A 27719-nucleotide genomic window follows, 5' to 3' on the forward strand; every position below is an offset into this window, starting at 1 on the left:
CTTGGCTGGTCCTTGGCTGGTCCTTGGCCGGTCCTTGGTTGGTCCTTGGCCTGTCCTTGGCCGGTCCTTGGTTGGTCCTTGGCTGGTCCTTGGTTGGTCCTTGGTTGGTCCTTGTCCAGTCCTTGGCTGGTCCTTGGTTGGTCCTTGGCCTGTCCTTGGCCGGTCCTTGGTTGGTCCTTGGCTGGTCCTTGGTTGGTCCTTGTCCAGTCCTTGGCTGGTCCTTGGCTGGTCCTTGGCCGGTCCGTGGCTAGTCCTTGGCCGGTCCATGGTCCTTGGCCGGTCCTCGGCCGGTCCTCGGCTGGTCCTCGGCCGGTCCTTGATTGGTCCTTGGCTGGTCCTTGGCTGGTCCTTGGCCGGTCCTTGGTTGGTCCTTGGCTGGTCCTTGGCCGGTCCTTGGCTGGTCCTCGGCTGGTCCTTGGTTGGTCCTTGGCCGGTCCTTGGTTGGTCCTTGGCCGGTCCTTGGTTGGTCCTTGGCCGGTCCTTGGTTGGTCCTTGGTTGGTCCTTGGCTGGTCCTTGGCCGGTCCTTGGTTGGTCCTTGGCCAGTCCTTGATTGGTCCTTGGTTGGTCCTTGGCTGGTCCTTGGCTGGTCCTTGGTTGGTCCTTGGTTGGTCCTTGGCTGGTCCTTGGTTGGTCCTTGGCCAGTCCTTGGTTGGTCCTTGGCTGGTCCTTGGTTGGTCCTTGGCCGGTCCTTGGCTGGCCCTTGGTTGGTCCTTGGTTGGTCCTTGGTTGGTCCTTGGCTGGTCCTTGGTTGGTCCTTGGCCAGTCCTTGGTTGGTCCTTGGCTGGTCCTTGGTTGGTCCTTGGTTGGTCCTTGGTTGGTCCTTGGCTGGTCCTTGGTTGGTCCTTGGCCAGTCCTTGGTTGGTCCTTGGCTGGTCCTTGGTTGGTCCTTGGCCAGTCCTTGGTTGGTCCTTGGCTGGTCCTTGGTTGGTCCTTGGCCGGTCCTTGGCTGGTCCTCGGCTGGTCCTTGGTTGGTCCTTGGCCGGTCCTTGGTTGGTCCTTGGCTGGTCCTTGGCTGGTCCTTGGTTGGTCCTTGGCCGGTCCTTGGTTGGTCCTTGGCCGGTCCTTGGTTGGTCCTTGGCCAGTCCTTGGTTGGTCCTTGGCTGGTCCTTGGTTGGTCCTTGGCCGGTCCTTGGCTGGTCCTCGGTTGGTCCTTGGCCGGTCCTTGGTTGGTCCTTGGCCGGTCCTTGGTTGGTCCTTGGTTAGTCCTTGGTTGGTCCTTGGCCGGTCCTTGGTTGGTCCTTGGTTGGTCCTTGGCTGGTCCTTGGCTGGTCCTTGGCCGGTCCTTGGCTGGTCCTTGGCCGGTCCTTGGTTGGTCCTTGGTTGGTCCTTGGCTGGTCCCCTACAGCTTCTTTTTAAACATCAATCTTTGCACTAAAATATTCTTTCTGTCATGATTTGTGGACATTAGGATCTAAGGAGAAGCGCCATCTTCTGGTCAGACCCTGTAATTCAGTGAAAGGGTGGAGTCAGAGTAAAAACAATATGTTGGGTTCATGGAGATTTTGCTGGGAGTTGCAGGGAAGCAGGCTGCCATTTGACTGGAAAGGACTATCTTTAATGGCTGCTGCTCTAAATGTCCACTAATTATTTTATTTATCATTTTCAGTCATGTGTGGCCTATTACTAAGCTTTGTGGCCTAAACGTTTTTTTATTTCCTTTCCTTTATCACTGTCATACATAACCTGTGATGCTGTCAAGGAATGTTTGTATTCTCTCTAATAAAAAAAGTAAAAATAAATAAAAGAAAAGGTTAAGGTTATAACATCTACAACATGACGAGTGATGAATTCACAAACCTTTGATAATGCCTTAAAAATTCATCTACGAGGAAAAACTCAACATTTTAATATCGACTAAAAGATTTGATTTAAATAAAAAGGATCTTCAGGCCAACAGCTGCTACAGTTTACTAACAACCGACCAACTGATCACCTGTTTAACCTTCCATGTTGCATTAAGCAGTTAGTGTTGATATATATTCCAGGCATAGAGCGCCCTGATGGCATGAAGCCTAAATATTTCTCCCAATATGTCATATAATATCGCATTTAGGACATTGCCTTAATCTATTTCTACAGATCATCTTTTAAACTGCTGTTATTATTTAGATTGTGTTTGTTTAAATAATGATTTTATTACAGACCAAACATGGAGCCAAGTTTGAATCTTTTTCTCTCTGCAGCTGAAGCTCTGGGTCTTCCAGAACCAGCCAGGGTGCCGTACTCCAGGTTTCAGATGTATCCAGAGCATCTATACGTCACCGGCCTGCCGGAAGGAATCTCCATCCGAAGGCCCAACTGCTTCGGAGCGGCTAAGCTGCGCAAGATCCTGGCTGCCAGCGCTCACATCCAGTTTGTTATCAAAAGGTAGAAAACAGATACAGTTTGTACAGTTAGTCTACTTTAAATTATTATTTTTTAACTTGCCTGGTTTGGTTTTCCAGGCCGGAGCTTTTAGCTGAACAAGTTAAACAAGAGATGCCTTTGATGTCCGTATGTGAAGCAGGTACGTCTCTGTCTAACATGATCTATGGTGCGATAGACTGGGCCGGTAGTTTTCAGATTTACTTTATCCTCTAAAACCCACCGGGTCGCCGGCGACCCGTTTTAAAGTCTTTACATGTCATAAGTCAGAATGTAAAATGTTGACCAATATAAACATGTTAGACATCATTGGAAAGCTTAGATTCTCCACTATTCAACCACCATGTTCATTTCATCAAAGCACAATTAACTCAGATATAGCAGCGTGTCAGAATCTAAGCATGACAAAGCAGCTCCTACAAGCTAGCATGTCTTTATAACTGCTGTTCAAAAAAGACCTGTTATCTTTGAGAATAAATAAACAGCTTTGAGTCATTTTTGAACCGATGCAGCTTGGGCTGTGTGTTACTCTCCCAATGTTCTTTTAAATATCCAGAAACTAGAAGCTGTTATCTTCCAAATAAGGTATCAATGTAATTTGGGCTTACAGTTCCTAAGTTATTTACTTTTCCATTTGGGTATGCAGAATAGGTGAGAATTTCCCGAAATGAGGGGGATGTTAAAAGGATAAGCAAATATCAGAACTGTCCTCTATATGATCAGAAGGATCCAGTTAAATTTAATCCAGCATTTACTTTAAAACCTCCTAAAACAATAAAAAAGGAAGTCCTATAGCTGTCTGTGCTTTGATCTCTAATGAGCTTCTGCTATAAATGCTTTTTTCGTGGTAAGTTATTCTTGAAAGAGAACAAAAACAAAAGTTTGTTGTTTTCCACAGAGCCAGACGCCAACGATGCAACACCAGCAGAGGACGCAGCAGCTCTGTCCAAGAGACCCGGATTCTCAGGTACCCTCATGTTTGATCTGCAGTCACAGATCAGAGGCTTAGATCTGGAGTCGCTTTAAACATTAATTAGCTCCGGTTCCCCCATGAAAGAGATGCAAAGCTTTCAAGCTTTCCTCCGTTTCATGTCCCCAGAGTGCATGGAGTCCAAGCTGTCCAGGATCGACCTGGCCAACACGCTGCGGGAGCAGGTCCAGGATCTCTTCAACAGGAAGTACGGGGAGGCGTTGGGCATCAAGTACCCCGTCCAAGTGCCTTACAAGAGGATCAAGAACAACCCTGACTCCGTCATCATCGAAGGCCTCCCCCCCGGCATCCCCTTCAGGAAGCCCTGCACATTCGGCTCCCAGAACCTGGAGAGGATCCTGGCCGTCGCTGATAAAATCAGCTTCACCATCACCAGGTTAGACCAGGGGGGTTTACCATTAGGCAATAATACAGTTGCTTAGGGCCCCACGCTCCTGGGGGCCCCATAAAACTCTGCTTACATGCATGGTTAATACAACTATTCCTTATTTGTGCACATTATGTTTTAGATAAAAAATCCTTTCGCTAAAATGCCATCAGAACGCTGATAATATTAAGTGTGTCTCAGCCCCCCCCCTCAGTGTCCACCATATTGGATCAGTCCATTTGCTGCACATGTTCAGAAAGGTCCAAACAGACAGCAGCAAACCATTTGAAAACAAACCATGCAAAGAGCAGTGTTGCCAACTTAGCGCTTTAGTCGCTATATTTAGCCACTTTTCAGACCCCTCTAGCACTTTAATTTCTAAAAAGCTCCTAGCGCCAAATCTAGAGACTTTTTTCTGCTACTGGAGACTTTGGAGACAACATCTAAAAGCAGCGAACTCTGCTCTCCAGAGCGAGTAGATTGGTAACCCCGCCTCCTGCTCTCCTCTATCTTGTCTGCTGTCATGATTCATGCAGCTATTATTTCATCCAAATGAAAAATGGAGAACAGATAAGCAGATCATGGCTTGTCTACAGTGAAAAGAAGGACTGGGTTATTTACTTTGGCCTTTTTGGAAACACAGGAAGGAGCAATCAGCTAAGTGAGCTTAGTGCTTGGAAAAAATCTTTCATTCCTTTAGAGACAGCATGAAAAGTCAGCTGAGTACAAAACATAGAGAGGAAAACAAGAAGAAAAGGGACAAGAAGAGAGGGACACAACCTAGAACAGATAATGGATGTCTATTCTGTTAACATTTATCTATCTGGAGAATGGCTCTGTCTTTGCCTAGGGCCCTAAATTTCCTAAATCCGCCCCTGGTTAGACCCCAGTGTTTCTGGTCAAATTTTAATGTTATTTAATTATGATTTTTCGTCTTTTCAGACCATTTCAAGGACTTATTCCTAAACCAGGTAATCACAGAATTCACTTTGAAACCCTTTTATTTTATTCAGGAAAAAAGTTATGTTAAAAGTTAACATTTTGTTTTCTTTTATCAGCACCTCGTCGGGTCACTTTACTAAAGAAGGCCTATGCCTCTATAAGCGGTAAGTGGAAAAGTTTTCTTTTTTTTTTCACCAATTGATCAAATCAAATTTGCTGTGTTGAGTTTTGTGCCTTTCTGCCAACAGACGATGACGACATGAACCGCATGGGCGAGAAAGTGGTCCTCCGAGAGCAAGTCAAGGAGCTTTTTAACAAGAAATATGGTAACAGGGCTGCAATTATTCAGCAAATCAAAATTCAATTCTGAATCTAATCCAGATCTTTAATCTGGGATCATAAAAACCAGAGAAGATATGAGCGATAAACGCAGGATTCTTTTATCACTGCGGTATGGAAACATGTTAGCATAGAAAAGAAAATTCTAAAAATTGAGACGAGCTCGGTAACCTGAGTTACAAAGTAAAATAAAAATCCTAATTTCTTTATACATATAAAAAAAATACAATTTTATTGCAGGAGTTTCAAGATTTTAATGGATAAGTCCGGTCAGCAAGGAATAATCAGCGGATTATTATTTATAGCTAAAACTAAAACGATTGTGGTGATTTCCAGCAGTGACGTCACGGTGCGGTTAGCCTAGCGCCATTCTCCCCGCTTTACAAGCTAAATCAATCGGAACTACTAGACACATCTGCAATCAACAACAATTATTGAAGATTTCCAGAGGACTTCACCATTGAAATTCACCAGAGCTATAGTGAAACTGACAATGCCCACGTGCAAAATTACTCTGAATTAAAAACACTGATTATTAATGGAAGGTGATGCAATAATTTTATATTTAAAGTACTTCCAAAAGTTTGTATTCTGAATATGAATGGACTTCTCCTTTAAAAAACTGATCCTGATCTGTGGAAAGGACTTTCAGATTGGCCGTCTGCTGTAGACGGGCTAACATTAGTCCATCTGCAGCAGCCAGGGCTAACGTTAGCCCTGGCTGCTGCAGATGGACTAACGTTAGCCCTGGCTGCTGCAGATGGGCTAACGTTAGCCCTGGCCGCTGCAGATGGACTAACGTTAGCCCTGGCCGCTGCAGATGGACTAACGTTAGCCATGTCTGCTGCAGATGGACTAACGTTAGCCCTGGCTGCTGCAGATGGACTAACGTTAGCCCTGTCTGCTGCAGATGAACTAACGTTAGCCCTGGCTGCTGCAGATGGACTAACGTTAGCCCTGGCCGCTGCAGATGGACTAACGTTAGCCCTGGCCGCTGCAGATGGACTAACGTTAGCCCTGGCTGCTGCAGATGGAGCCCTGGCCGCTGCAGATGGACTAACGTTAGCCCTGTCTGCTGCAGATGGACTAACGTTAGCCCTGGCCGCTGCAGATGGACTAACGTTAGCCCTGGCCGCTGCAGATGGACTAACGTTAGCCCTGGCCGCTGCAGATGGACTAACGTTAGCCCTGTCTGCTGCAGATGGACTAACGTTAGCCCTGGCCGCTGCAGATGGAGTAACGTTAGCCCTGTCTGCTGCAGATGGACTAACGTTAGCCCTGGCCGCTGCAGATGGACTAACGTTAGCCCTGGCCGCTGCAGATGGACTAACGTTAGCCCTGGCCGCTGCAGATGAACTAACGTTAGCCCTGGCCGCTGCAGATGAACTAACGTTAGCCCTGGCCGCTGCAGATGGACTAACGTTAGCCCTGGCCGCTGCAGATGGACTAACGTTAGCCCTGGCCGCTGCAGATGGACTAACGTTAGCCCTGGCTGCTGCAGATGGACTAACGTTAGCCCTGGCCGCTGCAGATGGACTAACGTTAGCCCTGGCCGCTGCAGATGGACTAACGTTAGCCCTGGCTGCTGCAGATGGACTAACGTTAGCCCTGGCCGCTGCAGATGGACTAACGTTAGCCCTGGCCGCTGCAGATGGACTAACGTTAGCCCTGGCCGCTGCAGATGGAGTAACGTTAGCCCTGTCTGCTGCAGATGGACTAACGTTAGCCCTGGCCGCTGCAGATGGACTAACGTTAGCCCTGGCCGCTGCAGATGGACTAACGTTAGCCCTGGCCGCTGCAGATGGACTAACGTTAGCCCTGTCCGCTGCAGATGGACTAACGTTAGCCCTGGCCGCTGCAGATGAACTAACGTTAGCCCTGGCTGCTGCAGATGGACTAACGTTAGCCCTGGCCGCTGCAGATGGACTAACGTTAGCCCTGGCCGCTGCAGATGGACTAACGTTAGCCCTGGCTGCTGCAGATGGACTAACGTTAGCCCTGGCCGCTGCAGATGGACTAACGTTAGCCCTGGCCGCTGCAGATGGACTAACGTTAGCCCTGGCTGCTGCAGATGGACTAACGTTAGCCCTGGCTGCTGCAGATGGACTAACGTTAGCCCTGGTCGCTGCAGATGGACTAACGTTAGCCCTGGCCGCTGCAGATGGACTAACGTTAGCCCTGGCTGCTGCAGATGGACTAACGTTAGCCCTGGCCGCTGCAGATGGACTAATGTTAGCCCTGGCTGCTGCAGATGGACTAACGTTAGCCCTGGCTGCTGCAGATGGACTAACGTTAGCCCTGGCCGCTGCAGATGGACTAATGTTAGCCCTGGCTGCTGCAGATGGACTAACGTTAGCCCTGGCCGCTGCAGATGGACTAACGTTAGCCCTGGCTGCTGCAGATGGAATAACGTTAGCCCTGGCCGCTGCAGATGGACTAACGTTAGCCCTGGCCGCTGCAGATGGACTAACGTTAGCCCTGGCTGCTGCAGATGGACTAACGTTAGCCCTGGCCGCTATAGCTGGACTAACGTTAGCCCTGGCCGCTGCAGATGGACTAACGTTAGCCCTGGCCGCTGCAGATGGACTAACGTTAGCCCTGGCTGCTGCAGATGGACTAACGTTAGCCCTGGCCGCTATAGCTGGACTAACGTTAGCCCTGGCCGCTGCAGATGGACTAATGTTAGCCCTGGCTGCTGCAGATGGACTAACGTTAGCCCTGGCCGCTGCAGATGGACTAACGTTAGCCCTGGCCGCTGCAGATGGACTAACGTTAGCCCTGGCCGCTGCAGATGGACTAACGTTAGCCCTGGCCGCTATAGCTGGACTAACGTTAGCCCTGGCCGCTGCAGATGGACCAATGTTAGCCCTGGCTGCTGCAGATGGACTAACGTTAGCCCTGGCCGCTGCAGATGGACTAACGTTAGCCCTGGCCGCTGCAGATGGACTAACGTTAGCCCTGGCCGCTGCAGATGGACTAACGTTAGCCCTGGCTGCTGTTAGCCCTCTCTCTGCATAGCCGAGTGTGAAGGATCGCTGGCTCTGATGGCGATATTTTTATGTTTTTCATTTGGCAAAATGTTTTTATGACTGTGTTTATTATTCTCCCCGAGTCCAGACTTTCCTGGGTTCTTCTCAAGAACATACTTGGCGAGGACACGAGTCCGTCATCGCGTTCTAGTGAATTGAGAAACAGATTTAGTCACGTCTTTAAGAAATGGGAATAAATCTAATAAAGACTTTATCTAGGACCTGAGAGATCCGCCTTCTCCTGCGACCAACAGCTCTGAATACCAAAACATTTTTCTCAACATGGATATAAGAGGCCATCAGTGAAACACGGTGGTGGTAGCCTCATCATCCTCATGTTGAAAGACCTTTTGAAATGATGAAAGTCCTAATAGGAGAGAAACTGTAGAATCTTTTTAATAGAAACCTAAACTTCTTTCTATTTCTATTGCCAGCTGTATTTACAGGCCAGTTTAGGTCTAAAATCAGTGATGTTACCTGAAATATTGAAAACGATTATTCTGAGCCTCTTATTGTGTGATCCAGGTGAGGCCCTGGGCTCCGACCGCTCCGTGGTTGTCCCCTACAAGCTGATCCGTGGCAGTCCCGAGTCTGTAGAAGTCAGCGGCCTTCCGGACGACGTCCCCCTCCGAAACCCCAACACCTACGACATCGTGTGTTTGGAGAAAATCCTTCAAGCTGCGGATAAAATAACGTTCAACGTGAAGAGCCAGCTGCAGTGAGTTCACAGCCTCCTGGAAGCTGACAGGAGGAATTTAGGCTCTCGCTGCCGACGCTTTATTTAAACCTCGGCCTTTGATCTGTCACACAGTACATTCTTTACAACAAGGATATATATTTATTTATAAGAAAACAGAGTCTGCTTTGACATCAGCTCATTTTAGATGAAAGAAAAGGAAAAATGGTTGAAATAATCCAGATTAGGAGTCTGTTTTCTTAACTTCTAGGGTGTGAAAAAGTTCCCTAAGCTGCAGGCTAATGTAAACCTTCTCCTCTCTCAGACCTTTTGCAGAAATCTGCAGCCAGGCTTGTAACACAGGTAGGAGAAATTCCCCCTGCATTGGTTGAATCTAGATTAAAAAGCTCTACTCTGCTGAACTGTTATCTGCTCTGTGCTTTTAGTAGGAACAGACGCCTCGACTAACCGACGGAAACGCAAGAGAGTCCATGAGAGCAGCCGCATACCCGCTTCCTCTGACCTGGGGATATCAGCCAATCAGATTCCAGTTATGGTGCGTTAACCAATCATCCGGTCTGAAGTCATTCAGGCTGTTTAATAAACCTTTATAATAATAAATAAGGTGGATTATCTTTCAAGAATGAATATTAATTCATTTACAGGGAGCCAGTATTTATATCAATAGCTTTGCTTTTTTCCCCAACTTTAATATTAGATAAATCCTTAAAAAAAATACCAAAAAAAACATATTTGAGAGGAAAAGTTTTAAGAAATAAAGCAGATTAACATTAATAGTTTTATGTGGGAACTTCAGGATTTCCAATCATTTGTAGTTTATATTCTACGGAAGCCCTGAAAGGCAAGTGGAAAAAAATCCCCTTAAAAAGTTTGTTTTTCTTTTTGTTTGTTTTATTTGTTTTCTGTCCTAAAAAGCAAGTGAGATAAAAAAAAAAAACTGAATAAAAAAACATTTTAAGTTTTTTATATAAATTGTGTGATTGATTGTTGATCCATTAGCGATTTATTAGCCACCAGTGAACATCTGTGGTTTTACTTCAGTGCCTCTAGTGGCAAAACAAAGTATTGCAAAACCAAAGACTTGGTAGCCAAAAAAAATGACAGTAGCCGCAGTTGACAGAAAAAAACTACAAAGGATCTTTGTAGTTTGTGTATACACACATATATATATATATATGTGTGTATATATGTATATACACCCCTGTAATTGACATTTATGCACTATTTTTGCACGCCACGTATCACTTTACTTGGATTTAGTTTTTACATAAGCATATAGATACACATACATGTATACATACAGAAGAGCTATATGTGTATATATTCTATCTCTTTTTTATTTCTATTTTTATTATCTTGTGTAGTTGGATGTGTGTTTATATATATATATATAACTGTAACTGGAGCGTCTAACAAAAGTAATTTCCCTCTGAGATTATTAAAGTATTTCTGATTCTGATATACACACACACACACACACTCGTTGTGTCACAATATCCTTGTGGGGACCTTCCATTGACTTCCATTCATTTCCCACTAATTTATATGGCCTAACCGTGACCCTTGCCCTAACCCTAACCATTACCGACACATACCTATCCCTAACCTAAACTCAATTCACACCTTAGTCCTAAACCTACCCCCCACCCCAAGAAGAGAAACTTTCCTTATGGGGACCAGTTGTTGGTTCCTAGGAAATTGTCCCCACCAGGTATTAAAGACATGGCCACACACACACACACACATACGGTATATATATATATCATATATATGAGAGTCATGGGTAGCTGTTGATGGAATTAAAGTTATTTCTGAGTGAATGAAATTAAATTAGAGTGACTGATTCCTGTATAAACCCAGTATTAGGTCTCGTAAAGTAAAGCTGCTATCTGAGCTGTTGACGCCCCCCCCCCTCTCTGTGTCCCTGCAGCAGTGGCCCATGTACATGGTGGACTACAGTGGAGTTAACGTCCAGGTTCCCGGGAAGGTGAATTACTGAAGGACAAACTGCAGCAAAGAGATTTAAGGAGGCATCGGTTTCTCTTCCATTAAGGACACTAAACCGTTTCCAGAGGAACAAGTCATGCCAATCTCTGCAGAACCATTTTATAAAAGCTGCAGGTTCGACTCCGAAGGAGAGGAAGCCCAGAATGTATGTGTGTCAGAAAGCTTGGCTTGTTTTGCTTTTTAAGGAAAAAAAAAAAAGACTTATTTAACTTTTTAAAGCTGGAAACATCACTAACATCATGTTATTTCCTTTTTTCAGTTACAAAGTGTCCGTCTACTGAGTCAACATTTTAAGTTGAGCATTTGGCTGCAGAAATGATCTAGTTCTGTTCAACTATTTGTACTTTTTTATTTATTATATTTATTCAAATATAACATTTTGTGCAGGGATGTAAAATATATTATTCTGTCATACTTTGAGGAACTCATTACACTAACTCAGATTAATATAGGTAGCTGCTAATCTACAGACTGAAACAGCAGCTTTTAAGTGTCTTAAGTTGTTTTGTTCATCATGAGATAAAAAAAGAAAAAAAAAGGACTAAAGTTTTGGTCAGCAGGAAGTACTTTAACTGTTAACATTAACGTGTAAAATATGTCATTTTAAGTCAGCCTGAATGTATCTTGTAAAGAAAAGAATGGTATGTTACTCTGCGATGACCGTCTGGACTAATTATATTTAATATGCTGTACCTTAACGCCAGTTAGGCCTTTCAAATAAAATGTGTTGCCTTGCACTTTCAATCTGCTCCCGTTTGTTTTCAATGTTTTCTTTATTTCCCTGACAGCTAAAATTATTTTTAATTTGTATAAATGCAGGAATTTTTAGCTACTTTTGTGGCTTTTTAGTCAAAAATAGTTCAATTCTATTCAGTGTATTTCTATAGCTCCAATTCACATCATGTCATCTCAGGTCACTTTCCAGTTCACCAGATCATCCAGTCAGATTGATTCAAAGTTTTCTATCTAAGGAAAACCAGCTGATTGCATCGACTCATTGACTCTTCAGCAATCCCTCACACTAAGCATGCTTGTAGCGACAGTGGAGAGGAAAAAAGCGCCGGTGTGCGCGGATGACATCATACATGTCCCGCTTTGTTTTAAAAAAATATAAATAATCTAACGGCGGATGTCTGGGGGACAGTGATTGGCCTCCATGTTCTGAATGCTGGCGTACCATAAAGAATAAATGTAGAACAGTTTAGTTTGTGCCTTCAAGTCGTTGCCCATAGGAAGGCGTTACTGGATATAACCTAACGGAATATCTTCAGAACGGCTCCAAATGACACTAAACTCATATGGGAGAGTAGAACATGAAGGAATAACGGAAAATCAAGGGGCCAAGGTAAAAAAAAAAAAAAGGAAAAAAAACTAGGGATGCACGATATAATGGGCCCCCTATCAGTATCGGCCTTAAAACTGAATATCGGACATCGGCCACCCCACCGATATTTGATCAGCTTCTGAGTTTCTAAAGTCTAAAAAATAAATTAATAAATACTACTTCTTCTTCTTCCTCAAAAACGTCTTTTTTACAGACTTAAAAACTTCTAAAGACGAGGGAAAAAATATTGATCCATTAAAATATCCCAATATCTTCATATGCTGATATATTGCCATTTAAAAACACCATATCAATCTCTTTTACTAATGAAATATTGCTATATGTCATCGTTATGCTACGAAATCCCCCGAAAATTCACCAAATGTTGCCATATTTTTATATGTTGATATAATGACGCGGTATCGATCTATTTTACTAACAAAATCTCACAAGAATTTGCAAAATATCACGAGAGTTTGTAACAGAACGATGAAATTTCACGAGATTTTGAAAGTAAAATAGATCGATACCGCGTTTTTAAAAATCTATTTGATATCAGCATATGAAAATATATTTGAGTTTATTATTTTTCAAAGTGCCAGAAATGGATAACAAAACTGCTATTTTCAATGACTACTTATTTTTGTCCAGCTTTAACATCGGTATCGATATCGGTTATCGGATACATGAGTTTTAAAATATCGGCATATCGGATATCGGCCAAAATCCCAATATCCTGCATCCCTAAAAAAAACGGCCTTCCCCTTTAGCTCTAGTTTAGTCCCTTAGGGAACATTTCAGTTTCTAGTAAATATGATAAATTTATATTTCTAAGCCGTTTGTCAGGCTGTGCGTTTTCACTTTAAGCTGTAAGCAGCTACTTGTTTAAATTTTCTAAATCTGTAGAATTTAAATCTAATTAGTAAAATACACTTAATGAATGAATTTCCCAGGCAGAGGGGAACAATCAGGAGTGGAACCACTTCAGTGTTAAAAGTTCGTCAGGCTAATAACACCACAGATTTGAAGCAATATCTAAATCGGCGCCACAAACATTTATTCCATTTAATCTTATTGTGACACGGCTCACTTTAAAGTAGCTTATTTAATACTACTGTTCAGTTTCTGTCTTGATTCATGAGAATGTTAGTTGATCTATAGTTGGACGGAGCATTTGCTGGTTGTTGCTGGTGAAGATTCTCAGTCATCCTGGTCAGAGTCATTCCAAAAAAGTAAAAAAAAAAAAAAAACAACCCATTACACTTTGTTTCCAAGTTTGAAGATGTTTTGCGTCCCATCCACTGACTAACTGGATGTGCTCTCTTCATCCTCTGACATGGGAGCTGGCTCGGAGCTCGTCTGCCTGGCTGTGTGTTTCCTGGACGGGGCCGCCTGTGGAGCTGGTTGACAGTTGCCTTTTGTATCTATGCTTCTTTTTCTATGTCTGCTTCTGTCTCCTTGAACCCCAGTGGGCCTCAGCAGATGGCCGCTCACACTGAGCCTGGTTCTGCTGGAGGTTTCTTCCTGTTCAAAGGGAGTTTTTCCTCTCCACTGTTGCTACAAGCATGCTTAGTGTGAGGGATTGCTGAAGAGTCAATGAGTCGATGCAATCAGCTGGTTTTCCTTAGATAGAAAACTTTGAATCAATCTGACTGGATGATCTGGTGAACTGGAAAGTGACCTGAGATGACATGATGTGAATTGGAGCTATAGAAATAAACTGAATAGAATGGCTCCAGGCTGCGCCTCCTCTACCTTCTAGTTTCTCTTTCTATTTACCAACTTTATCATTTTTATCTACTTTATTTACAGCCTACCTTCTTAAAAAAAAACAACAAATACATTTTAAAGCTTTACTTCGAATTAATTCAACATTTCCCACAGATATTATGTTTAAAAACAACTCAGTTGACAGATGTTGGGATTATATGCCCATCCGGGTTGGATGCCATATTAATGTTGTGGATTTTTTGTCACCTGGTTCTGCTGGATAAAAACCTTGTTTTTGTTTAGAAAACATGCAAATTGGAACAGACTCAGATTTCAGCTTCTAAAACCTTCAATGCAGCGATAGAGTTGATTCCTTCCCGCGAATCATCGCAACCCCACCGGCTGTACAGGGGAACAGAAGACCTCGTCTAATCAGCCAGGCCAACTATTCCCTCTAACGACCCCCCTTTCAGAGACATAGACAGGTATGGGGCATTGCAGGCTAACAAAGAAGCCAAACGACCCCCATTCCAAAGGGGGGGACCCGTTCATCCGTTTCTATCTGCATGTTTTCTAAACTAAAACCAGGCTATTTTGGGCCGCTGGATAAAACCTGGAACTAAACGCTATTTCTGACATTTAGAATCCTGGATGGAAGAGAAACGTCTTCAAACTTTGAAACAACGTCCAGTGGATTAACTTTTTGGAATAACTATGTTGTTTTTTAGATTCTGATCGATATATATAATATAACCCCATATTTTCCGGGTTATAATATGGATGTAAATCCTTCCTCTGCTTTCCTAAACCAGATGTTCTGACAGTGGAAGTTAACGTCAGAATGAAAGCTTCCCCACATTCATCGGCTGCTTGGTGTTTGAGTGAAACGGCAGCAGACTACAGAAATAAGCGAGGCTTCGTTTGCATCATTTCTTTATTGCAGACAGTTTTTAAAGTTACACACATGGAGGCTGAGCTGATCAGCTGTCACTGCGAGCAGAATAATGTGTGATACAGGAGGTTGGACCTCGTGGGAACATGTTCGCTGCAGCTTCGCTAGTCTTGTTTTAATGAAGACAAACTTTAAAGACTCTTGATTGTCACACGGTCAAATCCTCTCAAATGGCAAATTTTTTTTTTTTTACTTTTTTTTTGTCTCAGAGGTGATATATAGCCCCATTTACAATAAGCTTTTGAAACCGTGCTGAGATCAGTCGGAGCACGGTAACCAAGGTAACATTTTAGTGTAAATGGAAAGTAACCGAACCGCGCTAACTCTAGTGCTAGTTATCAGTAGGGCTCGGCGCGGCTCAGTTGTGGCTCGGTTCTCTGATAACTAGAGCCTGGTTCACACACTGAAAACCAATCTGAGCAGAGTTCCTTGCAATTTATGCTTGTTTTTTTTACAACCATTTCCACACCACGCTAGCGCAGTTCTTCGCCTCCTAGTGGCGATCTATGGTACTACTGCTCTCTAGAGGAAAAAAAAAAGCAAACTAACATGGCGGCGCCCATAACATTCAGGAAGTTTGGTATCATTGACCTCCGATAGGAGGCGAGGAACCGTGCTAGTGTGGTGACTAAATAGTCGTAAGAACCAAGCTTGAAACGGTCAACGGATCCAGGCTCCTTCCGAACTCGGCACGGTCAACTGATCCAGGCTCGGTCCGAACTCGGCACGGTTACCGGATCCAGGCTCGGCCCGAACTCGGAACGGTTAACGGATCCAGGCTCGGTCCGAACTCGGCGCGGTCAACTGATCCAGGCTCTGTCCGAACTCGGAACGGTCAACGGATCCAGGCTCGGTCCGAACTCGGAACGGTTAACGGATCCAGGCTCGGTCCGAACTCGGCGCGGTCAACGGATCCAGGCTCGGTCCGAACTCGGAACGGTTAACGCATCCAGGCTCGGTCCGAACTCTGAACGGTTAACGCATCCAGGCTCGGAACGGTCAACGGATCCAGGCTCGGTCCGAACTCGGAACTGTTAACGCATCCAGGCTCGGTCCGAACTCGGAACGGTCAACGGATCCAGACTCGGTCCGAACTCGGCGCGGTCAACGGATCCAGGCTCGGTCCGAACTCGGAACGGTCAACGGATCCAGGCTCTGTCCGAACTCGGAACGGTCAACGGATCCAGGCTCTGTCCGAACTCGGAACGGTCAACGGATCCAGGCTCTGTCCGAACTCGGAACGGTCAACGGATCCAGGCTCGGTCCGAACTCGGAACGGTCAACGGATCCAGACACGGTCCGAACTCGGCGCGGTCAACGGATCCAGGCTCGGTCCGAACTCGGAACGGTCAACGGATCAAGGCTCGGTCCGAACTCGGAACGGTTAACGCATCCAGGCTCGGTCCGAACTCGGAACGGTTAACGCATCCAGGCTCGGTCCGAACTCGGAACGGTCAACCGATCCAGGCTCGGTCCGAACTCGGCGTGGTTAACGCATCCAGGCTCGGTCCGAACTCGGAACGGTTTCAGAGGTTTCGTGTAAACGGGGCGTTAACGACTGATTTCTCTGGAACATCATTCCCTCCAACAGCAACTGTGACATTAGAAGAGGAAACAGCTGCAGACGATCCTCCATTTTGAAGATTTACACAGAGGATGGCTAAATAATGAAGAAAAGTCACGACTTTATGGCATTTCTTTTTCTCTGCTATTTTTGATGCATTCATATCTTTATTTACAGGGTGAAGTATTGCCTCTTCTCATCAGATCTGTTGGTTGTACTGACGTTGCTACTTGACGGTTAGTGTTGTTGTCAGACTGCTCGTGTTCCCGGTTGGTAACCGGTCAGCTGAAATCTTCATGTCAGAACTAAAGTGCTTGATGAGATTTTTTATTCCCAAAGTGAGCTCCGCTTCCTACTGCAGCTGAAACAATGATACCGGGAAAAATCTAATAAAATCACTAGTTTTCCAGTGGGAGGTTCTACCGATCAGACTCACCCCCCCCCGTTCTTTTTTCCAGTTGGGGTTTGTGTCTCGCAGGAATGCAGCAGCGTATGAACCAGGCAGCTTTTTCACAGAGATATTTTTCTTTTTTTTCCGTCTGTATCTTTTTGTCTTTCGTCCCGTTTGGACCCACAGGAACCCACTGGGCTCTAAAGGCTGAGCCGGAGGTTAGCGGTGGGATGGAAGTGGGCGACGCTGGGAGCTAACCGCTGCCGGCGGGCGGTTTGAGGCAGTCCTCGGTCACGCCCTGCGAGGCCAGCTCAGACAGGACGTTGTCCAGGTAGTTGGGGTCCGGGTAGCCGTGGCCCGACAGGTTGGACATCATCTCGGTTTTGTGGTGGATGCCGTTCCAAACCACCGTGTCGTGCTCCCCGGTGGTGCTGGACGTCCCCACGGTGAAGATGAGCCGCCGCATCCACGCCACCTTCAGCAGCTCCAGGACCTGATGGCGAGCAGAGAGGCGCAGCAGAGTCAGGATGACCCGATTCCCCACAACTGATCAGGATGTTTAATGATGTCGTTATAAAAACCTACAGACCTTCAAATCTGATCAACTCCATAATATTAACACAGAACGGAGGGAGAAAGCTTTGGTTATTTTAAAAACCTGTTGCTTTGAAATCATTTAGATTTAATTACAGCTTTACAAACGTTTCCTCATGAATGACGGTGAAAGAAATGGAGCCTTTGATGTCAGAAGCAAAAATGAAAGTCAGTTAATTGTTACTTCTTTTCTATTTCAGAGTCACTGAGCAAAGAAACTCAGGTCTTTCCTCTTTTAACCATTTTCAAATCAAATTTGTCTTTTAACTTACAATTTCTTTCTAGTTTTAGTCCTTATAAAATGCAGATCGGTCCAAAATCAAGGATAAAATCTCTGTGTGAGACGGTGACGTTCAAACGGCTCCTAAACAAAACCAACGTGTTTATAGCTGCTACGTCCAGGAGGTCGTAAAATATCGCCACTGGACACCTTCGCCTTGGAGCTTTTAGAGAATATTTTCTAATCATCTGATCTGACACATCCGCGCCGACCTGTGTTACTAGATCTGCTCGGGTCCTGCTTCATGCCAGTGACGTTACGCTACATGATTGGTTGATCGTTGCCGCATGATTTAACATGATTTACCTGACGCAGAAATACCCGCTGCTTCTCCATAACTGCATTTTGACGTTCTGAGTTTCATGCTTCCCACGTGTCTCCACTGCTTGATCCACATCGTGCTTCACCTACATTCCCTGGCAGAGGTTTTAGCTTATTTTAGCTTTATTGTGATAGCTTATTTTTCATTGAATTTAAACTCCCCCATGTTGTCCAGATAGAAAGTTGAGTGGCGCATCATCCCAAGGTCCGTACGCCACATCGTCTATATCTGTTCTATTAGGACTGAAACAATAACGGTTACGGTTCCAAAAATATTGTCAATTATTTTAATGTTTGATATGACTTACAAAAATAAAATCCTATTTATGACGTGGTAACAATTTTTAGACCTATGACAGACTGATTTAAGACATTTTAATACCAATTAAGGCCTTGATTTTATATTGAAGAATTCAATGCCTTTTAAGACTTTTTAAGGACCTGCAGGAACCCTGTAAATAAAAATAAAATATTTCATTGCATTCTGTTTATTTTTGGATGAATATTTCTCTCTCATTCTGCTCGTTTCTATTTGAATATGATGTAAATGTTTCCTTGTATTGTCATTAAAACATTTTATCTTTTTCCTTTAAATATTTCAACATTTTAGCAGCATATTCAATCAGTTTAGGTCTGGGTTGCCATGGAAACACAAGGCAAATATATTGAAGAAATAAAGACAAAATGACCAAAGTAGAAAGAAAAGTGTTTTTGTTTTTTGCTTTTTTTGGACTAATGCAGATTTTATAGATCTGTGTTTCATGCAGAATTCATAGTAGATCAGGAATGTTTGCTTTGGATGTCTAAAACCTTTCCTTTATTGGACATTCTGTCAGCTTATCTGTCTGCTATATTAACCAATAGGATGTGTTGAACTAGATCTGCTATTTTCACAGCTTTTGTGAGACACTTTTTTTTTTTTTTTTTACAAAGTATTGGATTAATTCATAAAAAAGTTTATTTGAATTCTATAAATCAAAGTTTTCTGCCAACAGCAATGATGATCTGCACAGCAGCTTTCTATACCCAGATATTGTAGCATCTAGGATAGAGCTGCAGGCTGGGAAACAATCTGGTTGTTATTCCAAATTATAAAAGGTTCATCTTTTTTTTTGCAACATTAAACTGATTAAAACTCTCACATATCGTTATAACTAAAATGTCACAAAGACTAATAATAGTTTCTGGCCCTGAAGACTAAAAATAAATCCAAGATGGCTGCCAGAAACACTGCTTGGCGGTTGTAGTGTTAGTGAGCGTGAATGATGCTCAGAGAATGATCACTATAGATCTGGAAGCTCAGACTGAAAGCTGCAGGTGACCATGAACGCACCGTTTGAACTACAGCCTGTAACGCGTACGGCCCACTAAGGACTGAACCCCCGCAGGAAGCAGACAAGTTTTAGGTTTCTTTACCTTTCTGCCCTTGTCATTATCAGGAAGGAAGCAGAAGCGAGGGAATCCTCTGCAGGTGAAGGGCTGCCCGGGGTTTGGATGCTCCGGGCCCTAAAGGAGGAAAACAAGCGAAGAAAATCACAGCAGCTGGATCCAAATATGAGCAAAGATTCTGAAAGCTTTAATGAAAAACGCTGGATGTGGAGCAGAAACATCCATATTTATTTACTTTAGAAAACGACTGCAGACTGAACATCGTTTCCAGTAAACTTTCTTTGCATCCTTAGAAAATGTCGCTACTATTTTTGCAGCATAAACTCCCCTGATAGCGTCTGATCTACCCGAGTATTTCTTTATTTTCTTCATCTTTATATTTCCTGTTAAATAGATTTGCTAGAAATAGATCTAGCAGAACTCATCAGCCAAATAAAAAATTGGTACATTAAGTCAATCAGACTCTTTAATTTAACATCCCTTCACCGACTAAGAACCGTAGATCTGCTTCATTAGAATGTACTCATCTACAGAGGCGAGCAGCTCAAAGTCGTTTAAGATGTTAATTGATTTATTTAAAGGAAGAGCAGCAAAGCAGAAACCATTAAAAAAATTTGATAAAAAAAAAACATTAGAACGACTAAATGTTAAATTATTGTCGACATCACCAGGAGAGGCTAAAGAAAGGTGAACAAGCGGAGGGAAAAGCTGCGTCCCAAAGTTTGCATTTCATCTGGAAAACAAGGTCTGAGTCTGAAGAACAGGAGCAGAACTGCCCACATTTCTATACTAGAAGCTTCTTGTTATGTAATAATTTCATTTTGTCGGAGCAGCTCTGGTTTGTGGATCTAAAGAAAGAGCGGGGATCCAGGTGGAAAAAGGCTCCCAGCGTTCTCGTACACCTCGCTCTGCTAGCTGCTCCATCTTCAGTCGTTTTCCAAAATGGCGGTCAGACAAACAAAACCAGCCGCTAAGGAACCAAACAGGAAATGCGCATAGAGTAGAGCGAGTATAGATCTGACCAATCAGAGGCCTCCTGTCTGCGCTCACCTACAATTTTGGAGAGGTGCAGCAGAGTGTCTGCGGAAGGGGCGGGGCATATCTACGTTAACTGCGACACACGCAGACGACCTGGTTTCTGAGGATAAACCAGGCTTTACTTTAGCTAAAGCTAACAGGTCGGGTGCAGATATCTGCGTTCAGACGTTTTGAGTCCGTGTTTTCTTTTCCTCTCCTGCTGCTCCCGTGTCCCGCCTCTCGGTGTGACATCATCGGATCTGCCGCTTTGAGACAACGCACAGCAGCATCAAACGAGAGATACTACCATGTATGTTTAAGTTAAAAGTTAGGAGACGGGTTGGTTAAATGAAAATAGAAAATCAGTTCTTGAGACATACGGAGCTTTTCAGCTAAAAATGGCAACAGATTATAAGTTTATACAAGTTAGTATTATAATGCAAGAAGCTTGAGAAAACAGTTTAAATGTTGCGTTCTTCTTTACTATAAAAGCTTGAATTTTCAGAGGACCATGACTCCCAGTTACAGTTTTTAAATTAACATGTTTTCTTATTGATCAGACAGAATCAGGCTGCAGAGATTCTACAGATCTAGAAATGTTATTTCTGGCTTCATTATATTAGTTAAGTTCATAAATGTTTTTAAACAGAGAAGCAGGGAGAGCTGCAGATTTAAAGGTGAAACCGATTTACTGGGAAATGCAATAAAATATATCTCCAAGTTTATTAGAAAGTTAAAAAGAAAAAAGTATGCTATATTTAAATTGTAGCAAATCCATATTTTTCTGGATGGAATTGAAATTGTACTTCTAGGGATGCATGATTTATTGATTTTGGCATCGGAATCCGCTGTTATTTTTTTTATACATTAATGTTTTTGAGCCCTATAAATATATATAATGCATTAAAAGGCATCTCTAACTATATATAAATATAAATGTGAGTCTATTAAGGTTCTCTTGTGTTTTCAATGATAGGAAAACATTCAATAAATAGATGTTTGAGCTAAAATACAAAAACCTGTTCAGGTGGATTAACTGTAGCTCCATCAGCCCCCACCCTTAGAGCGCCCCCACCCTTAGAGCGCCCCCACCCTTAGAGCGCCCCCACCCTTAGAGCGCCCCCCACCCTTAGAGCGCCCCCACCCTTAGAGCGCCCCCACCCTTAGAGCGCCCCCCACCCTTAGAGCATCCCCCACCCTTAGAGCGCCCCCACCCTTAGAGCGTCCCCACCCTTAGAGCGCCCCCACCCTTAGAGCGCCCCCCACCCTTAGAGCGCCCCCCACCCTTAGCGCGCCCCCACCCTTAGAGCGCCCCCACCCTTAGAGCGCCCCCACCCTTAGAGCGCCCCCACCCTTAGAGCGCCCCCCACCTTAGAGCGCCCCCACCCTTAGAGCGCCCCCACCCTTAGGAGCGCCCCCCACCCTTAGAGCGCCCCCACCCTTAGAGCGCCCCCCACCCCTTAGAGCGCCCCCCACCCTTAGAGCATCCCCCACCCTTAGAGCGCCCCCACCCTTAGAGCGTCCCCACCCCTTAGAGCGCCCCCCCCACCCTTAGAGCGCCCCCCCACCCTTAGAGCGCCCCCCACCCTTAGAGCGCCCCACCCTTAGAGCGCCCCCACCCTTAGAGCGCCCCCACCCTTAGAGCGCCCCCCCACCCTTAGAGCCTCCCCACCCTTTAGAGCGCCCCCACCCTTAGAGCGCCCCCACCCTTAGAGCGCCCCCACCCTTAGAGCGCCCCCCCCACCCTTAGAGCGCCCCCCCACCCTTAGAGCGCCCCCACCCTTAGAGCGCCCCCACCCTTAGAGCGCCCCCACCCTTAGAGCGCCCCCACCAGCTTTCATTCCAAAGTTGGGCCCTTGCCTGGATGCCAGGTGGGATGCTGTAGATGATCTGAATGGTGCCGCAGTCGGGGTGTCCAGGCAGCGACTGAGCCACGCTGTAGATCTCCATCTTGCCTTTTGGCTGCGTGCCGGTCTTCTCTCCGTAGATCGTTTTACAGGATGGACACTGTAAGCTGCCGTCCTGCAGAGACGAGACAAATCTTTAAGCTGAACTCCCCCGACCTCAGATGAACGACCGAATCAAACATCTTCATTTAATTTAAAGGAAAAGTCGCTCACATTCAGAATTCAAACTTCTGAAAGTTCTTTAAATCTAAAATGATTCCATCCTGTTTAATAAATGATCAGTGTTTTTAATTCAGAGTAATTTTCCTGTGAATGTGTTTTACTGGAGGCATCCATGTTTGTCAAAGAACACTACTGCCACCTACTGGTTAGTGACATTGTCACGGTGCGGTATCGGCTGTTGATCAAGTCCCAGTGCTGTATCTGGTGTTTGTCACAACGCGCTATTATCCAAGTCATTTTGAAAACATTCTTCTTCCAAATGTTGGCTACATATTACGGGTTTTTTCTCTGGCCAGAAGTTCGATGGCAAATCCTCCCTCTTCAAGTTGGCGATCCAACGACCAACCCGTCCGTGGAGGATCAGGAATCAGAAAGGTGGAATAACTCTTTTTTTCACTTTTACCTGATGTATTCCAGCATCCAGCTGCCATGCACGTGGGCATTGTCAGTTTCACTATAGCTCTGGTGAATTTCAATGGTGAAGTCCTCTGGAAATCTTCAATAATTGTTGTTGATTGCAGATGTGTCTAGTAGTTCCCATTGATTTAGCTTGGAAAGCGGGGAGAATGGCGCTAGGCTTACCGCACCGTGACGTCACTGCTGGAAGATGGCAGGTTACTATATTTGGGCAAACACGGCCGCTCCCAGACTCAGTGATCATGACGAAAATAACGTTAAATTCATTAAATCACTGCGAACGTGTTAGTTTGAGGTATAAATAATGATCCGTTGATTATTCCTCACTAACCAGGCTTTTCCTTTAAAATGTAGATATTTCGCCCTCTGAGGTAGAGTTAAGGTAACAGCCAATCAGAGCCGCTCTTTACCTTTGTTCCATTGTTGTACATGGCCAGCATGCAGAGCATGTGCAGAGTGTGACCACATTTGATGAACTTCCCCACAGTTTCTGGCAGGATGCTCTGGCCCCCCTCCTCTGAGGACGGCATCTCGTAGCTGGACGGATTGGACAGCTGATCCATGCAGATGATGCAGTCCTGACGGGTAATATAGAGTTAGGCAGGTGGAGAAAAACAAGCAAACACACTAGTCTGTCTCAAACACAAAGGCATTAAAAAAAAAAACATGATTTGAAAAATAAAAACACGTTTATGTCAACGAACATGAAATAATTCAATCTCTGTAGACGCTGCTGCTATGAGAACCCCTGAAAACAAGCAGGCGGTGTGTCCCATGAAAATCCACATCGTCATGCAAACAAACACTTCCTGTTTACTCCAGCCATACAGCCAATAAGCTAGGGCTTCCTAAAACAGGCAAATCTGTTTTTCTAGCATTAACGATTTCAATTCTATTCTATTCAGTTTATTTCTATAGCTCCAATTCACATCTGCCATCCAGTCAGATTGATTCAAAGTTTTCTAAGGAAAACCAGCTGATTGCATCGACTCATTGACTCTTCAGCAATCCCTCACACTAAGCATGCTTGTAGCGACAGTGGAGAGGAAAAACTCCCTTTGAACAGGAAGAAACCTCCAGCAGAAACAGGCTCAGTGTGAGCGGCCATCTGCTGAGGCCCACTGGGGTTCAAGGAGACAGAACATTAGTGTTCATGTGTTCCTCAGATGCTCATTACATTTCCATTGCCAAGTCTGACCAAGAGTCATTTAGTGGAATCCTGATGTCTATTCGCTGCTAGCTGTTTCAAAGAGGGTAAAGAATCATTTAACTAAAGGTTACTGGTTCTTGATTAAGCAAATGATTTAATAAAACATTATTTGGCCAAATAATGTTTTATACACCTCATGGATCATCATTGTGAATTGGTCTGAAAACATTCCAATTTCTCTAAATTAGTGAAAAGCTAATTTGATCACATCCCAAATTCTTCCAGATAAACTTTGGTTTCAAACACAGAATCCATCTTAAACTGTAATATGTTTTCCAACCATGTTCCCCTTCCTCTTAGTACATATTAGTTTAGTTTAGTTTAGTTTCACTAGTTTTGGTTAAGAGTGTTAAACTGAAATATGTTTGACTTGGAGCTGATTGATTTTTGTTAATAAACTCTTATATTTTGAACAGAAGATAAATTTATTCCATGAATGTGCAGAATTAACTGTTTGACCATGATTAGAGCTCGAATCACTCTTTTATTTATTGTTCTAACACACAGTTGGTAGGACTGTGTGTCATAAACAATATACAACAGCCGAAATAATACCTGATTAAATAAGGTATGTTACCCCCCCTACCAGGGAGGGCAATAAACATCTTATAGTATCAGAAATATTAATTCCCAGGTGGCTGGGTATTAAATAGAACATAAAATCACAACATTAATATCCCAACTAACATTTAGAAAAAGCAACGAAACATTTGGCTGTTGCAGTAAATTCATCTATGATACAAATGAAGGCAATCCTTTCCATTTAATCTCTCCTTGCTTATAAACCTGGACATTGACGGCTGGAGAACATATAGGAAAGCTTTACCTCCTCTGGAACCTCTGCCACCACCTCCATGTAGCGCTGAATCACATCCTCAGACCTCTGAGCCGACGCTGGAGGGGAGGGGCAAGAGATAAAATATAGAAAACGACAAAAACATTTAGAAATGAGCCAGTAAGCATAAGAAAAACAGTGAATTTTCTAACTACAGGTTCCTTTTTTTATAAACAATGATTATTTCCATCATAAAAGCCATCTGGTGAGAAGAAGACAAACAAAGTGGCGTGATGAGAAGCATGATGGATGGAGACGGACATGAATGACGGGGAACATCAAACCTTCCTCGCAGGGTGAAGAGCGTTTCAGATAACTCTCAACTCAACGTTTACATTTTCCCATCAAGTCACCTTGATCTTTTCATCTAAGCTGAAAGTTGGAGTTTATTCCAGATTAACAAAAAAAATGAATAATGCAAATTACTGCATGACAACAGATGGTTTCTAATGGAGCCGATATTTATCAGGCTGCTAAACGTCACGCATTCGCCCTGCACACTTTCACACCCAATAAAGATGGAAGCAGCTAAGATGCTAAAGTGCATGCAGGGCTGAAAATGTTAAAATGATTAAATAAAGAAAAAAGATTTTAAAAAAAAGCTGGTAGAAAAAACATTGAGCCTGGCGGCCCTGTCTGTCACCGGCTTATCTTTATCTATTTATAGAAACACAGTCACATGGTGTTTCATCCACACGCCTTTAAAGTTTCTAAAACAAGTTAAAAAATAATTTTTTTTCACAAATACATTTTGTTTTATAGGTGTGTAAACAAATAAAATGAGATTTAAAATTCCACCTGACTCTGTGGGAGTGATGCTACAGCAGGTACTCAGTTTTAGCCCCGCCCCCTAATGGCCGGTGCCCTTTTTATGACGTCATCATATGGCAACTCCACTCGGACAAACTGTATTACACCCATTTCTTAAGGATCGAAACTCTTTTGGATCCTCAACATATTATTCCTTATATTTGCTATTATTTTACATTTCATCTGCGATTTAAAGTAGCTGAAAGTAGAAAACAATCATCGTCAGTCTGGAAGGAAAGTCCCGCCTTCTAAGCCGGACTGAGCTCGTTTTTATTTTTACTAAGATCTGAGGGCAGAGGAGGACAAATGCGACATCTTAAAAACGGACTTTCGTAGAAATTTTAAAACAAGTTATTCTATCTGTAGAAAGTGAACAGTTGACACGAACTTAAAAGTAGTGTAGCTTAGCGTGGCTAACAGACCGAGCTAAAAGAGGCTAACCTGCTAGCTACTGAGCACAGCTAGCCACAGCGCTAACCAGCTCCGCCCTTTAAAATCGTGATCACATTTCCTCCCAGCACTCTGCCCACTAAAACCTCTGAGAAACAAACACGCTTCAACTTATTCAGTCTAAATTTGCTTGACTTATAGTCAAGATGTGGATCTATAAAGTCTGAGGTTCATCCAGAGTTTCAAATGGGCTTTCATGGTGTTTTGCAGTGTTTTTTTTTGGAAAAAGAAGTTGTCATGGCTAAAATTGTTTTTTTTTATCACCTATAAATCAGACATGGTGACATTTAAAATTGTGGCTCCACCTGAAAAATATTCCTCAATGTCTTCCTGTCACACAAATTATATTATAGTTTATAGTTTCAGGTGGAATTTGCTCCTAAGACCCTCAGGGCTTAACCACAATTAAAAATCTCTTTGGATCAGGACTTCCTGTAGGGCGGCGGTAGAGGGCAGCAATAATCAATACTGTCCATCACATTTCTCTTTCACAATAAGAGACGACTGCTTCCTTTATAAACATGCAAACCTCGCCTTTAACCTGATATGAATTAGTTTGTAAAGTTTGATAGTAAAGAACACGCGGACACCTGGTAATAAAGTCGTCCTTCAATTTTGGTCTGTTGGCGAAGAGATGCAGGGCACGACAGGACTTCAGCCCCCCTCATCTAAATGATACGGATTTGATCTTTTGGACTCTAATTAAACTGCATTAAAAAACGTGCATCCAGATATGTTCCAGTTACATTGCAGTTAGCTAAAGAAAATGCAGTAAATTAATTTTTTTTTTTTAGTTGTTTCATTTCAGTTTTAGCTGGTTTAATTTAATAAGAAATCTTCTTTAATGATCTATCTGATTATTGATAGAAAAAAATATTCAACATCATCAGTCATCATTCAACAACCCATTTCAGAAAGACAGCTTGGAGCTCCGCCCAGCAGATGACGGTCGACCAGCTCCACCAATCAGCAACCAGAGTCCACTTTGACATCCTGCCCAGTTTGATGCTGCTGTTAAAAGATTTCCTGATTTGTCAAACTGACGCTAAAGTAGAACTTCACATGATGCTCCACATTCCTCATTTTAGGGAAGAAAGAGCTTCTTGGAAGAGTTGTCATAAAATACAACTTTATTCTCAAAATTTTAGGACTTTATTCTCGTAACGTTGCGACTTCATTCTCGAAACAGAAGAAAATAAAATCTCTAGCCTGCTAATACCCCGTCGTACAAAGCAGAGCTTGTAAATGATGGGAATTAATGGATTACATTGATTCCACTAAATTAAATATTAGAAGAATAAATAGTTGATTTCCAAGGTTGGAGTCACGACCCACCGTAGGTTCTTAAGATTAACTTCAGAAATTAATTTATAAAATAAACCTTCATGTTAAAGTGCTAAAATATATGCAAACACCAGTTTAAAATGGGAAAAAATAACTACCTTGGTTACTGATGCTGATTGTAATTTTATTACACCTGTTTTTAATTGATTTTGTTAGTATAATAAACCAATAGTTTGGCTCTTGAGTCGACTGGTGGGTCAGAATCTAAACAGACCATCAGTCAGTAATATACTTTTGGCTTCTCA

The 27719-nt window shown here is 43.6% G+C and overlaps 2 protein-coding genes across 4 annotated transcripts in view; one reads left to right on the forward strand and one right to left on the reverse strand.

Moving 5' to 3' along the window:
- The window catches only part of gtf2ird1 (GTF2I repeat domain containing 1), a 77950-nt gene extending 66469 nt beyond the window's left edge, over positions 1-11481 (forward strand). Inside the window, exons 17-28 of one of the 2 annotated variants that reach the window (XR_005282347.1) lie at positions 2185-2368; positions 2446-2507; positions 3264-3332; positions 3465-3732; positions 4666-4694; positions 4782-4829; positions 4914-4991; positions 8559-8751; positions 9035-9072; positions 9156-9265; positions 10661-10882; positions 10997-11481. Coding sequence is in view for 1 of the 2 variants with exons in the window: in XM_038303710.1 (XP_038159638.1) it covers positions 2185-2368; positions 2446-2507; positions 3264-3332; positions 3465-3732; positions 4666-4694; positions 4782-4829; positions 4914-4991; positions 8559-8751; positions 9035-9072; positions 9156-9265; positions 10661-10729 (1148 nt within the window). In the remaining variant the exon portion in view is untranslated. Of the gene's footprint in view, positions 1-2184; positions 2369-2445; positions 2508-3263; positions 3333-3464; positions 3733-4665; positions 4695-4781; positions 4830-4913; positions 4992-8558; positions 8752-9034; positions 9073-9155; positions 9266-10660 lie in introns of both variants that reach the window. The other variant, XM_038303710.1, reaches the window with a different exon arrangement.
- A 5340-nt stretch (positions 11482-16821) lies between these two features.
- dtx2 (deltex 2, E3 ubiquitin ligase) overlaps positions 16822-27719 on the reverse strand; it is a 30158-nt gene continuing 19260 nt past the window's right edge. For both annotated transcript variants that reach the window (XM_038303707.1, XM_038303709.1), the window contains 5 exons: positions 24862-24929; positions 23236-23403; positions 22140-22301; positions 19290-19379; positions 16822-17171 (listed from right to left, as the gene is read on the reverse strand). In XM_038303707.1, coding sequence (XP_038159635.1) covers positions 16932-17171; positions 19290-19379; positions 22140-22301; positions 23236-23403; positions 24862-24929 — 728 coding nt within the window. In that variant the 3' untranslated portion in view covers positions 16822-16931. The remainder of the gene's footprint in view (positions 17172-19289; positions 19380-22139; positions 22302-23235; positions 23404-24861; positions 24930-27719) is intronic.

Source organism: Cyprinodon tularosa, unplaced genomic scaffold (assembly GCF_016077235.1).
Source record: "Cyprinodon tularosa strain WSP-4 unplaced genomic scaffold, ASM1607723v1 ctg518, whole genome shotgun sequence".
Classification (NCBI taxonomy): Eukaryota; Metazoa; Chordata; class Actinopteri; order Cyprinodontiformes; family Cyprinodontidae; genus Cyprinodon; species Cyprinodon tularosa.